We start from the raw sequence: 15,310 nt of genomic DNA, 5'->3' as shown, positions 1-15,310 counted from the left end.
TCAACAAGAGACGAAGGCAGACTAGTATCTGCAACCTCCGGGCCAACGGCGCTGGTCAGGGCTGCTCTCTCTAGGGAGGAGGGACGCAACTGGTATTTTTTTTCCTCTCTCACAGAGTCTGTCTAACCGCCCAACACTCAGCAGAAGACGACATTTAGTCGGTGAATGGTAACAAGCGGATATTATCGGGATGGACGGCCCAAGTGAGCAGCTTTCGCCGTGAGACTGGCGTTAATTTGGACGTCCTGAGCAGCAGGTGTAACTGAAGGATAAAACAGTCTAAAGGCAATCTCAGTGTTCATGAAACTTTGCTACGATTTACGTGCTGGGTAAGAAGACTTGTTTTTAACCCCTCATTTATAACGTTCCTCAAATGTCTAGTGTCAAATAAAAACCAAGGGTATTGTTTTATGACATTCGTCTGTCCCGCTTCTCCATCTTCGTTGTCATCCAAAATGCGGATTATTCGGTTTTAATGCTGCGTCTCGTCACGTTATGGATTTTAAAAAATGTCCGACCGTTTAAAGGTTTATTGAAACAGTTAACTCAAGGCCTAACTTTAAACTACAGCGTTTAATTCAGTAGCTGCCTCAATTTGTCAAATATAACGGACACATTTGAATTCAGCATAATAGGCTAGCTTACATTATAGTTAGCTGTTAGGCCTTGTAACGTTAGGTTAACGGCTGCAGTGTTGGAGCATGAACATCAAAGTCTAACGGTCGCCCGCTGTCAATACAGTAACGTTATTTTCTTAATGAATGTCTATTGCTGGTTTTGTAAAGGACCATTTCGTATTCCTGTTTAACCCCTAGGTACAATAATACCCTATTATTATTATAATAAAATAATGATGTAGTTAACTAATTAGCTACTTTGTTTTCATATTTTTGAATTTTCAGGAATCCATTAATTTAGTGTTTCATTCATTTTCGAAGGCAACAGTTTGAAAATGAACTATCAGAAGTGAAACTTCTCTTAAGTAGATAGTCGACAACCGTCAACAACATAATTCCTTGTTTTATGTTTTATCAAAGTTTAGCTTGCGTTTGTTGAAAGTGCAGGATCATTTGTAAAGTGGTGATGTGTTCACATGCCAGTAGAAGGCTCGGGCATCCTAGATGAGAGAGTATTGCTCTAAAAGGTGCAGTCCGACCAAAATTGTCCTCCCAGCTCTTATCTCTCTCAGAGGGGAATTGGGGACAGGCTTTAGTTTCCTACAACCAGTTGATCTCGCCCTTTACGCTTCACACAGGGTTCAAATTTGATTGCACTTGTCCTGTCATGTGAAATGCCAAGAGTCACCATTGTCCAGCCAGTTTGAGAGAGAGAGAGAGGGTGGATTGACCTATTGTTCAGAAAGTATTGATTGTTTGTATGTTTTATGTAACTGCGTGGTAAAATAATAGCAGCAGAGAAGGAGGGATGCTGCATGGTTGGCAGTGAGTGCAAGGACAATAAAGTGTTTTGATTATACAGGTGAATAATTTTCAAGCTGTCTCCTGAACAATTCGTCATTTCTGGTCTGATTGTCCCCTAATGTATGAGGCCACCAAATTTGTATTACCCTTTTCAAAACTCTCATGTGTGAACATCAGTGCTCATTAAATTGCTGCAGGTGACTCTTAAATCCATCATCTTAATCCAGCCTTGAATGCACCACAAGGGCATGCTTTCATTTGGCTCATTGTCATTGTCTATAATTATGTGTTCAAGAAATATGACGCACTCTGACATTTTCTAAAAAGAGCCTGTGGAAGTTGGTTACCTTTTGCTTAGTCTATTGAGCACTTTTCTTTTTTTCCTCATTCCTTGGCGCAGAGGTGTAATGCAGAAAACCATGAGAAAAGGGACAAATCATCAGTTACTTTTGTTGTTGTTTGCATGTCAATGGTGTTTATCACCACTTAAATGTCAAACGTATCATGCACACGACTTACCATGTCAAAAAAACACAAACTGACGAGTGCCATTCAAAAGCAGCACTGACAAAAACTAACCCAGACATGAAAAATACACACCATAACTGACTTTTTACTTTTGCTCAGCCAACTACATGCTGCCCAGAGGGTTGCATTAGTGGACTAGATACAAGCTCGTGCTTATTCCTACCATTTCTGTCTTATTCTTTCCTCCAAATTTGTTGACAAGGACTCTACTCGTGTGCATGTTTCTCCACACTCGAGACCCTTGTTTAGCCTCCAACTACAAGCAGAGTAGACTGTGTCTAATTGGGTCTAATTAGAGTTCATCATCCCCTCCCTTCATCCTGCTCCATCCCCAGGGTTGACATCAAATAAAAAGAAGAGGCTTGATGAAAACATCTATAACAACAATGTCTGTCAAACTTGATATTATGTACTACTTCTATTTGGCAGAACTTTCGCAGTTAGGTTGGAAAGGTGATACAGTAGTTGGCTATTGGCCGATTTAGAAGATATTAATGTTTCTGTCCTCTTCAATGGCACCTGGCAGCACACCTTTTCTCACCAGGCAGTAACTATTTAGCATAGCAGTAACCTGATGTTTTTTTCTTGTTCTGACCATCTGTCGCCTGTCACTTCATTATGAATGCAGTAAGGTGAACTGAACAACAAAAACTGGAATGCCCTAGTCAATGCGGGCAGATGAGATATTTAAAGTTCATGTTAATCCCTCTCACTGTCTCTCTCAGTGTCTTAAGAAACTCATTGAAGTTGAGAATAGCTCCACAGGCGAGTGTCTTCCTATGCTGAGCAGGATGGGCTGCATGGTTTTAAACAGCGCACTTGAATGAGAGCACCTGTTAAACGAAACAAGGTTTTCATCATTCACCAAAGCGGAAACACTACACCGTGGCATTTCCGTCTAACAAGCATTTATTGTCAAACTTTCTATTACTCTAAAGCAAAACCTGACTGCCTAATGTCCCAGAAAATACACTTGCACAGAAAGTGGCCTACTTGTACAAGTGCTCTAGCCTGTATTGCACAGTTTGAGTGCTTCTATTGCCCCCACCCCTTCTTTCCCTTTCATGCATGGCTGATAGGCAACAGTGATATAGGATGTAATTGTAGGAAGAGCAACTCCCATCTCATGTGGCTACCATACCATAGATGTAGATAGCCAGGGGTGATGGTGAGGCCATGCACCTTTTATAAGTATTAAATCACCATGTACGAATAGTGGGTTTCCAGCAATACCATTCAGTGTACATTAATAGCCAAACAAATGTATACTTTGATGAAAGTAGCCATGCCATGGTACTACGAACATAAAAGAATGCAGTGACCGTAATAGTGCACATAAAAAAACGCATTATTATGGTTTCTAATAAGGATGCATATCTGGTAACATGCTCTGCTTGTAATCATGGCTTGTGATCAGTGTACTGTGATGAATATGTACGGCTGCTCAGCTAGATTAAGTTTGCCAGATTGTTAAGATCCGGAGGGCAAGCCATTAGTCGTTTCATCGATTAGCCGACTGACAGAAAACCAACTATTTTGGTTCAGTGGTTTCAGCTTCTAGAATGTGTTTCTTTTCTGGTGTTCTTAGTCTTTTATGACACTAACCTGAACATCTTTGGGTTTTCAACTACTGATTGGACAAATTAAAACAGGATTATTTTTTTTAACTATTTACTGACATGTTATAGACAGAACGAACTACCAAGACAATAATTGGCAGATTAATCGATAATAAAAATGATTTAGTTGCAGCCCTACTTAATTATTTGAAACAAAATTATGTCACATTTTTGTACTTTTTTTTTTTTTTTAAATATTACATATAACAGTGGATATTTTAAATGTTTTTGTCATTAAATACTAACTGTAGAAAGTAGGGCTGCAACTGATTGTTATTGTCTATATTGATTAATCTGTTGATTATTTTCTTGATTGATCTTTTGGTCTATAGAATATGAGAAAATAAAGAAAAATCCTCAGTGATGTCTTGAAATTGCTAAGTGTCCATAACCAAAAGATATGAATTTACAATGATATAAAACAGAGAAAAGCAGCAAATCCTCACTCAATCCTCACAAAGATTACATAAAAGATAATTCAGTTTATCAAAAACATTTGCGATTAACTTTCTGACAATAAACTAACTGAAGTACAAATGACAGTTACAACGTTTGATGAAGCCTTTACACAACTGTCTTGTTATGAAATGGAGAAACAGTGATGTAGGGCAAAGGGCCTTCAACAGCCTGATATCTGTGAATGACTGTGACTGGCTGTTGCAGTGAGTGTGACCCGCATGGCCAAGACTAACCTCAAGCCACTAAAGGTCATTAGCAGAACATAACTCAGAAAGACATAAGTGTCCTCACTCATACTCATAGTATATTAGGCTTGCACCGCTGATATACACCGGGCTTGTAAAGCTACTCACCCTTGACTAATGTATGTAGTAATAAACAAACACTAGCACAGTGTTTGTGTGTTGTTAAGCTGTTATTTTATTTTATATGCATATCTTTGTCTCCTTGTTTATGTGTTATGACTGCACCAGCCTCTCCCCTAGCCCTAGAAGTGATGCATGGTTAAGTAAAGGTGGATGGTGTCTTTGTGTTTGTGCATAGTTGAGCAAATGAGTCATGAGGGTTGTTTGTGTGTATTCCCGCAGTAACATTCACATCAGACCTTGAGCTACAGCCCCCCCACTCCCTTCCCTTCCTGTCTTCTCTTTTCATTTTTTCATCCTCACATTTAAGAAGATGTTGTGGTTGAAACTGCCTCTAGACCGGAGAAAGCAATCCCTCAAAAAGAAAACAAGACAGAGGTAGCCTGAAGAACACAACAGTGAGAAGGAGGCAAGAAATAGCATGGGAACGAGTAATATGCTCTTAGAATAGAGTTTCATTTATACAAATGACAGCTGTCTTTTGTAAATATTAGCATTCACTTACAGACTGAATGGCTGTTGATTTGTTTATAGCATTTTTCAATGGAACTCTGAATGCAACTGTCCATTTCCGGGGTGTTATCAAATTGGTAGAACGTGCATCCCTATGCTTTCATTAGTCACTATTATTATGGCTGCATGAATTGGTAAACGTAGGTAGTTTGAGCTGACCAGTGACTCAGTGAGCTGTAGCCTCAAGCAGGCTGCGAGTGGATTCAGGTGGTTATTGTGAGAACAGATCTCACTCTGACAGATGTCTCGACAATAGGAGGGAGGCGTTTATTAACCCGCCACTCAAAATGTTTCCACTCAGCCCTCAGGGAGGAAAGATCAACCCACCAGTCTCTTCGGTAAATTCCACTTATACGTGCCCATATGGGTGGGTTGTGCACATGCGGAAATGAAATATTTGTTCCTTAGATTTCAAGTTCACAAACACTTTTGGCTGCTTTTACGCCTTTCTTCTTGTCTGCTTGTCTGCCGGTACATCTCAATTCCCTTCATTACATCCACGTTTTCCCTCACCTACCTCTCACTGAAGAAACGAGGAGAGGTGCAAGGGAAATATGCGAGGCAAGAGGAATCAAGGAAACACGTTTTCACATGAATGTGACATGTGACAATGTGACATCCTTCCCTCTGAACCATCATCTGAAGCACCAGCTTGCGGATTAGCTATTAGTCTGCAGGGGTTAGAGCTCTGTAGCATCTTTTGATGCCTTGAAGTTTGTACTTGCACAGATAATGTGATGTTCTGTCCAGTTAATAAGAGTGCATTGCTACCACTGCCAGCGCTATTATTTATTTAATTTTTTCATTATTGATGTCCTCCCACAAAGCAAAGCAGAATATAAATATTATTGGGTGCATGTTTCCTAGTAAAATAACCAATTTGTCGCTGAAAGAGTACAAACTGTCCTCCTCTCCCTGAGTACAATATAATCTAAGATACAGGTTTAAAGTAGAAATGACAGATCAGAAAACATCAATCTGTCTGACAAATGAAGAAAGTTGTTTATGGTTCCTTTATTAATCAGTAGTAGAGGAGTACGTCTGGTAAATAAGACCACTGGAATGTCCTGCATGATGACGGACTGGATTGATTTCTGGATCATGCGAGGAATCAAAATCAAAATTGTCTGTATTTATATGAAGACATCGAAAAAGTGATTTGGTTCATATCTTTTCAGTCATGCAGAAGACCAGGCTATGGTAGGTCTAGGATGTTTTTGAGGAATGGAGTGAGTAAGCAAGTTACACTAGCACCGAGTCCCACACCAAGCCAGTCAAGTTAGCCAATCATTCACAGAAAAACTGTCCGACAGCTCGTCAGTCAAATCTTGGCAGTATGACAGCCAGTCAAGCAGATTAAGTAATCTCCGAGAATTACACGAAGAACTACACTTAATCCCTTTCCAAATGACAAATTGCAGCAGTCAAAAAACAACCCAGTCATGTTTACTACACAATCTCTGGCTCCGCATGCCACTGCTGGAAATGATGATGGATTGTTGTGACAATTTTTTGACGCGGTGCATTCGGTCAATTCAGGAGCGACCTCCTCGTAAGCTTGCAGTAATACCATGGGGGAATCTCACTCTGATTTCAGACAGTCAGCAGTTCTCATTCAAAGAAAGTGTTTAATGGAGGTGGTGGCTAGAAAGTCAACATTTACCTGCAGGGTGCAGACAGTCAGAGTTTAAACATTTGGGAACTGGAGACTGGGATATTATCAGTGTTTGCCTGCAGATGTATCGCCAGTAACAGTTTCAGTACCTGTTGGGGTTTAAAACCGTCTCCTTTTTGGATGCTTATTATGATGTACACTGCACAGTTGTACTGTGTCTGGCTTTTATTGGCTTACTTTTGGTCAGCATTAAAGAGGTAATAAATCCTGTCTGTGTTTTGTCTCTATCTGCGCTTAGTTTTACTGCAGTGTCAGGCCACCGTTGCTGAGCACAGAGGAAACACTGCAGTAGCTTGACTCCTGTGACTCTGGATATGATGACCCGAACAGCCTCTGTGATCTATCTGTCATCATTACATCTCAGGCCCCGATACCAAAACACAACCATTAAGCCTTCCACAACCGCTCCTGCCATGGAAATTAAATCAATAAATGAGGTCAGCAGATCCGCTGCTGTCAACTGTTTGCCAGAGGAGTGCGAGGATGTGGTTGTCATGGGTAACTGGTTCCATCTCCTGTGTAGGCTGAAAAGTAGAGCAAATGACAAACACTGACAAGGTTAGAGATTCAATAGCATTAATGGCTAGAGGTTGGCATGTGTTATGTCATACAGTACAGCATGTCACCTTCGGGAATGTTTGCTGAGGGCTTGTCTGAAACACGTAACACCTACTTTGATAAAATAATTGCTATGTGACCACAGCAAAACGCCGTTGTTTATGAAAGTAATTGTCTGTATTGATCTTTCACTTCCTGAAATGAAGCTTAGTCCCTGTGCTCCGTGTCCCTTTACAGGGTTGCCGTCCGCCATGTTAAGGTAAAGCCCAGGTGCGCGGTGTTGACCATGCTAAAGCGCCTGGACAAGATCCGCTTCCGAGGCCCCAGGACGAGAGAAGACTTCCCGGATCTGGCCGAGTCGCCACCCGCCTCCGACAACGAATGTAGCGACGACATGCAGCTGAAGCCCAGAGCAGCTCCTCGAGACACAGAGGACCTCCTGCGAGACCCTGTGAGTGCTCATCGTGCATATGTGTATGTGTGTGTTTTGTGTGTGTATAATACAGTACAGATGCACGTTTCATGAGGGGGAAGCAGAAAGCGATTTGTTTCTCATCCCCTTATTTCTTTTACTTTTTCAGTGTCTTTCATTTTTACATCATTCATTTTGTCTGTTCATTTCCTTCCCCATTTCTTCTTTCTCTTTCTCCTAAATTCTGTCACTCTTCCTCTTTATATCACTCTGTTTCTGTATTTGTCATCCGTATGCCTTGATTCCACCGGGCACAGCTGTGTTGCGTTCTGGCTGTGATGTGGTTTTGTTCCTTCCTCCTCCACGGCTTCACACCCCACTAGGAGCAGTTCAGAAGCTGAGCGTTTTGCCTTGACTGGCTATGAAAAACACACATAACGGCATTGTTCTAATGCACTTATAAATCATTCTATCATTTCCAGAACAATATTTCCATTTCACCTTTTTTGTTGTCTTGATGTTGTTTTTAGCATCCTCTGCTAGCTTAATGAATCTTTTTTCTTTGTTGTTTATCTAAGCCCAATTTTCTCTGCTTTTGCTTTGTGATACTGAGTTGAAGAGAAAGGGAGAAATGCTGGAGGGATGAGTTGTCATGATAAAGAAAAATGGAAGAGATGAGAGAGATAAAGATCTTCAAATGGGAGACATGAAGACAAGAGCGGAAAAAGCGAAAGCAATGGTGAGATGAACAGATATTGAGCAGCAGAAAGGGAATGAAAAATGGATTGAGAGAAAAGATTAAAGCAGGGAAAGTGATAAAGGAGGCTAGAGGACAGGGATTGAGTCTCAGAAGACTGGACTCTTAAGAATTCCAGAGGGGAAGAGATGGACGGGATGAAGATGAAACGGTTTGGAAGGAATGAAAACACTCCCAGAGTACAAAACAAGAATCCAGATCATGTTTTCGATATGTCCTCCCACGCTAGTTATTGTTCATATTTTATTGCAGAGATGCTCTCATGAAATCTGCAGCTCTATCTCATCCTTGAGGATGACTAAAGACACCAGGATTGTCGTCATCATGCACATGCATTGATAGGATGACCGGCTTAGAAAACACTGGATTAGTCACTGTATTGTATCATTTCCTGAGTGAAGGCTCCAGAGAACTTCATTCCTTTCATTTGTTTTCTCAGTCTTTTGAGTCTGCATTTTTTCTTGTGTCCCATTGAAAGCTGCACAGGGCCTGGTGGTGAATGAGTGATTCTTGGTTCACTCATTCACACCATAAAAGGTGTCTGACTAGCTGACTATGACCCCTTTTAGCATACTCTGTGTGTACACAACACATGTCTATATTTGCATCCGTGCACTTGTGCTTTCCTCTGTGCGCAAGTGTGCCTGTGAGCCGGTGTTAGTATGTCTGTGTGTGCACTGGTGTTTGCCTGCATGAGTACCAGCCCACTGGGAAGGCATCGCCCACATCATGGCACTGATGAGTCAGAAGCCCCAAAATAGAGCTAGCTCTTATCCCTGCTGTGACACACATACACACAAAAACACACATGCGTACGCGCACACACACACACACACACAAGGCATGCACTTGGTGTCTCTCCCACAAAGCATGCAATTGCATTCAATATCCAAAAGCTGCTACAGCTTGGTGAAAATCTCATCTTCCCTGCGTGGCGCCCTTCATAGGTCCTGGCTGGCACACTGGATCCTGCCCAGACTGTGCTGGTGTCTGCCTCTCCATCCTCCAGGACCTGATCACATGACTTAGGTCTAAACTTCACCTTCATTACCTCATCTTTTAGAAAGAGGACAGAGTGTGTCCTCAGGCTGCAGAATACATGCACTGAGACTTTTTGACACACTAGCCCGTCTTCCATACTAAACAGGAGGAATGTCATGGGGCGAATGCTGCATGTTTGCTTCCTCACTGCATTTGTCATACTTTGTGTCAAGGTATCATCATCTAAAGTAAATGACTGAATGCAAACAGATAATGTCTATTACTCATTCAGTATTCAAAAATAAAGTGATTTTGCCTTGCTGAGCATCTTGCGTTTTTCCGCCCTATGCATTTTGCGTTTTTGCAGGAGCGCCCTGAATGTCTCGAATGGAAAAAATTTCAACTCACCAGAGCAGAAAAGCACCCAACGTCATTAGCATTTTTCCCCTCTGTCCAATCGGATGAATTGAGAGGCGGGCCTTCCGTGGTGGTGATGACAACAAGTGGACATAACCAGACCGGTCTGGGACAAACTGGTGGTGGCTGTTGCTGGATACCTGGTGCTATATGACTTTATCAACCATAGTTACCATGATCTGAACAGAAAACCGCAGGCCTGGAGTGAGTTTACGTCACAGCCTAGCAACAGTTTAAAAAAACAAAAAACAGAGCAAGCTGCTCTTTTTTTTTTTTTTTTTTTTTTTTTTTTTAAATGGTAGGCTTCCACAGAAAAGGCAGCACGCTATGCCTTGCATTTTGCAAACTGCAAAAAGCACTCTGTTTGACAGGGGCCCTACTCTTGGTTAATTAGAAGTCTCTTAAAGCTACAGTATCATGTATTTCAAATCATCATTAGAATCCACTTAACCAGCCGTCAGTGCTGAACAGCTCTTCAACTTGCTGCTCCATGCAGAAATCTGCACTCTCATTGCTGGTCAGGAGTACTTGAACCTGTAATCATATCCTTAGGATTTAATATCTCTTATCTCTTTCAATGTCACAGTAAGGCTACAGATTTATTCTATAATAGCAGAAAAATCTCATAACAGTCTGCTGCTACAATCAGTTTGGATTACAGTGCTACACTTTAATCTCTCCATTGAAATGTAAACTGTAGACAAGCAACAAGTCATTTTTTAATGTTTTTATACTAAGTATCGACATCCAGAATACCTCATACGTGGGTTTAAATTTACCAACTAACTTTAAGAAGACATGTAGATTGCGCCTTAACAGCTGATGACACTTCATATGACCAAGAACCAAGAAGACCTCTGTTCAGATCAAATGGAGGTTCTCACTTGTGTTTTGTGGTGGGAGATGTGTCTCTATTCTGATCATACCTTTTAATGTAGCAGCTTTTTTTTGTTGTTGTTTCGTTTTCATAGTTTGTTAAACTGTTTCAATTTTATGATTTTTTTTTTTTTTTTTTTGAGCATGCAAACATGATAAAATTGCACTCCTACAAAGTCTCAAATTTGAGTTCTTCTCAGACAGGTTTGCTATGTGTACTATTCTGAAGGCAAGGAAATCATAGGGTTTATAGGAAGTCAGGTTGGGTGGGGGTGGGGTGCATGGTTTCACTGGCAGGAAGATAAAAGTGAAAGTTGAACACGCAGATGAGATGGGCCGGCTGATCAAAAGTACCACAAGCCTGCTAGACCAACATATCTGCCATATTTAGAGAAGGTTTCTTGTGACATTTGTGTTTATGAGCAGAAAAATCACACCTTGTGTATTTCACCTCCTACTGTGAGACTCACATTTAGCCTCATTAGAGAGTTGCAGGCATAAAAAAAAGCACAAGCCTTTGTGCGTAAGAAGCATGACCAATTGCTGGAGCTATTCTGTAGGATAGATCAGACATTTCTAGACCATGCAGCACATTGTCTTTTTCACAGGATGAGTGCAGATGAGCTTCAGTAGAGGACGAGCATGAGCAGAAGGTTATGATCAAACATGAAGAACTATCTTAAAACAAGAGGTAACACAAGAGGTGGCAGACAGCGTTGAGATCTTCACTGACCCCATACAGAAAAGTCAGGCTGAGTTCATCCAACTGACTGAAGAGAAGCGGAAAATAATAGAACCAGGATGAAAGCTTTATTAAGGAGATGGAGCAGGAAATTGCTGACCTGAAGAAGAGATGTGCAGAGCTGAGTTCACAGTGGGCAGTGTGGAAACTGTGCAGAGAGCTGTGGCTGAGCTAGACAAGGCGTTCAACAGAGAGCTGTAAAAGCTCTCTGTGTGTGTGTGAGACCAGCAATTAGAAGTGGATGTAAGTCTGGACTCTGACACAGCAAATCCCAGACCTACCCGGAAACAGAAACAGGAAAAGTGTAAATTACGGAGATATGAGAAAGATTGTCTAAATGTTTCTCTGTCTTAGGAGAAAGGAGCTTATGAAAAACAATAATAGTTAATTCTTCTTTTAAATGTCATAAATGTAGATAGAACTAAAAAAAACTAATTATCTACTTTATTATGTACTGTTTCATTGACAAATTCTACATAAAATGTGTAGAAATGCAAGATGTGCTCATGTAAAATAACCCTAAAATGTCATGGATACATGTGGATATGTATCCTCTATAATATGTTTTGTGGTGGGCAGTTGATTGCAATTCACCCAGTAGACATCACTGGGTGTTTACCAGAGTTGTGGATTGTGGCTCATTTGCAATTCAGATTCATAATACTGATGTAAAAACTGTCTATAGCAACATCTGTTCACGTCTATTCCGCACCAGACAGAGACGATTAGTCTTATATTTGTAACGCATTCTGCTCAGTGACCTTACATAAAGTTCAACAGAACCAACAGCCAATTGATTGTAGGCTGAGATTGGATGTTAGGGAAATTACATTAGCTATATCACTGCACCGTTCCTTTACGGATCTCATTAGATGATGATTTTCACTTGTTTGTATACATCAATGCATTCAATGATGAAATGTTCACAGCATGTATGTAGAAATGATGTTTTAGAGCGAGACAGTGGGATTCCTATGCTCATATCAGCCACAGTCCTTAAAGAGGGAGAGGAGGAACACAATAATTAATCAGCTGTTAATCGTCCAGGGTGACGTCAGGGCTTGACCTACTTTTGATAACCAGGAGGTTCTGACTGAGGATTGACGACATCGTTACCAGCATAAAGGTGTGCTTACGTTATGTACTGCGTATCGTCCTTGGACCATTAGCGCAGTGACATTTTGAAAAAGCAGCGCTGACAAAATTCAAACCAAAGAGCATTGTAGCCGAGCGCTCGTAATGCAGTAAAACTTCTTTTCACTCCTCACATCTGCTCCTTTCATCTCCTCCACGTCCTCCTCGTTTGCTTCTTTTTGCTTTCTTTCCCTCTTTATATCCTCCCGTCTCCATTTAACTTTCATACCCTCTTTGCCTTTTTCTCTCCGTTTCTTCCCTTTCAGTCAACATCCTTTTTCTTCTCCATGACACACTTCCAGAAGGCTCTCATTTGTTTTCTTTGAAGTGCTTCTTTATTCAGGGACACTCTCCTCATCGCTGTTTCTCCTTACGTGTTTCTGTGTCTGTCCGCCCGCCTGTCTTGTTAGGCTTTGGCTCTCTCCCAGAGCACATTTTTTCAGGTCACTGTCAGTTTTTGTGCTATCTCTCTCCCTCTCTCTCTCTCTCTCTGTCTCTCTTGCGCTCTTACTCTATTGCAGAGAGCACATCAGCTAAAGACATTGCAGTGCGTCTATGCAGGCACACAAACCCTGCTGGTTACTGCCAGGCAGAAGCTGCTGCAGCGTGTGTGTGTGTGTGGCAGGAGTCTCTTAAAGGACCCTGGCTGTAGTCGAGCAGCGATGCTCAACCTGCAGTGCTCATCATCCGCTCGCACAGCCATCTCTCCTCTCCTCTCACTTTTTCCTCTCCTCTCCCTCCGTCACACACTCACCCCTTTTTCCTCACACGTCCCTCATTCCTCACCTCACGCACAGTCGTCATCTCTCAATCATTCGCTTCGTCCACCTACACACACGTTGTGTCGCTAGTTGTTGGTGTGTGTTAGAGTTAAAGCCCTTAGTCAGAGGAGTGTGAGTCATCAGTGTTGCTGTAGTCAGAAGAGGGGGATTCTCCTCTTTTTTGCCTTCCTCCTCCTATATCGCTTCAGCTGGACTTAAACCGGAAGAGGAAACATTAGCGTGAGTCATGGCGCCATTCTAATATGTGTGTTTGTGTGTGTATGTGTGTGTTACATCATATGGGATATCCCTGCTTGTGCTTTCTTGTGTGGATTTTGTTGTCAAGTGCATGTACCAGTATACTAAAGCTAAATCTCTCTTTCTTTTGCTTTCTGTCTGTGTGAATGCAAATGTATATGTGGGTGTGTGCTTGTATGTACGCTTGTGTATGTTCTGTTTGCATGAATGTGTGTGTGTGTGTGCGCGTGTGTGCTCGCACTCAGGCAGGTTCGGGGTCTCCCACCATGGCTGCGGCCATTCAGGACTTCCAGAGATCGGAGTCAGACCGACTGAACGAAGTTAAAGGTCACCTGGAAATTGCCTTATTGGAGAAACATTTCCTACGTGAGTACGCACAAACACACACACACACACACCCCACCAGGCCTAGACCAGATTACACTCTCTGGTCTTCTTTTAGAGCTATTCATTCACAATTTACTGAAAGAATTTGTCTTCACAGTCATCACAGGCATATTAGTTGCTTTGTTGTTGGTTGTACAGACCAAACGTTTGCTGGAAGTTCGTTGAAGTTAGCATAAGTCTGTGTTGTTCAGTGTTCAAACTGTTGTATTTGACTTTTTGGTTTACCACAAGAGGCCTTGTGTACCTTTTTATTTTGGTTAGAGATTTCCTACATAACCCCATAATCCCTCTTGCCAAGTCCCAGAGAAAAGCACTGAACTTGTGGCATTCAGCTTGTGGTTATACAGTATAAGTGGGTGGGGAGATTGCTTACAGCAGTGACAGCAAGAAGTCTTGCAGTGGTGACATTTTTATGTTGTGGAGATATTGTTTTCTCTGCCTCTTCTATAACTCCTGCCCTACAGTGCCTTTCCTTCAATTGATTCCTGTGTTACTGTTGAAAACTGATGCAAAATTTGAAGTGTAGGAGGAAGCCCTGTCTTTTTGATCCTGAGTGACTTCTTAAAACTTCTGGAAACGTGGCTTGAAATCATAAAAATGCATGTATGATATCAAAGTTGAGTGTCTCATTAAGCATCCACAAAAATCTGAATGAAAATAAACATTCATAACTATTAGAAAACCTAGCTCAAAAACAGCTCATTTGGCTGCTCAAACCATTTCTCAGGACTGTGTGGGCGTGTTCAGATCATGTTTGATTGACAGCTCACTTTCAGATCAAGTACCACTTTATTTTCTATTCATTCACTAAAATGTTTTGCTGATATGGAATAAACTACCAAATCTATCAAATGGACCCTGCTTGGTTAGAAAGCTTGATTAATCGACTAACTAGCAAAACAGGTTAGACCACCCAAATCTTTGTTTTTATTTAACTATACCTCCCGGAGTATGATGCTAATCGTTTTAGCATTCTCCACTCACATACATGAAACGGTTAGCATAGCTTAAACGTTTTGCTATTAACTACCAAATCTATCAAATGGACCCTACTTAGTTGAAAGCTTGAATAATCCACTAACTAACAAACTAGGTTAGACCACCTGAAACTGTGTTTTTATTTAACTATACCTCCTGCAGTATGGCGCTAATTGTTTTAGCATCTCCCATTCACTTACATGAAACGGTTAGCATTAGCTTTTCTATTCAAAACTTTTGAGCTTATTATCAATTACCCCAGTGGTCTACTGGTCATCTTGACTAATCGGCTAATTAGCAGACTAGAGTAGACCACACATCTGTTTTTATTTAACTATACCTTCCAGACTACGAATCTAAGTGTTTTAGCATCTTTCATTCACTTACATGAAATGGTTAGCATTAGCATTACTATGCTACACTTTTGAGCTACTTATCCATTCCTGATGAATACAGATTTGGATTGTGT

The 15,310-nt window shown here is 41.2% G+C and overlaps 1 protein-coding gene across 3 annotated transcripts in view; it reads left to right on the top strand.

Annotated features, from left to right (window-relative positions):
• gramd4a (GRAM domain containing 4a) overlaps positions 1-15,310 on the top strand; it is a 52,017-nt gene continuing 36,707 nt past the window's right edge. For all 3 annotated transcript variants that reach the window (XM_044342771.1, XM_044342770.1, XM_044342769.1), the window contains exons 1-3: positions 1-329; positions 7,376-7,589; positions 13,722-13,842. In XM_044342771.1, the coding sequence (XP_044198706.1) occupies positions 301-329; positions 7,376-7,589; positions 13,722-13,842 (364 nt within the window). In that variant the 5' untranslated portion in view covers positions 1-300. The remainder of the gene's footprint in view (positions 330-7,375; positions 7,590-13,721; positions 13,843-15,310) is intronic.

Source organism: Thunnus albacares, chromosome 23 (genome assembly GCF_914725855.1).
Source record: "Thunnus albacares chromosome 23, fThuAlb1.1, whole genome shotgun sequence".
Classification (NCBI taxonomy): domain Eukaryota; kingdom Metazoa; phylum Chordata; class Actinopteri; order Scombriformes; family Scombridae; genus Thunnus; species Thunnus albacares.
Note: the sequence above shows the minus strand (reverse complement) of the source record. Positions and strands in the feature narration are given on the sequence as shown.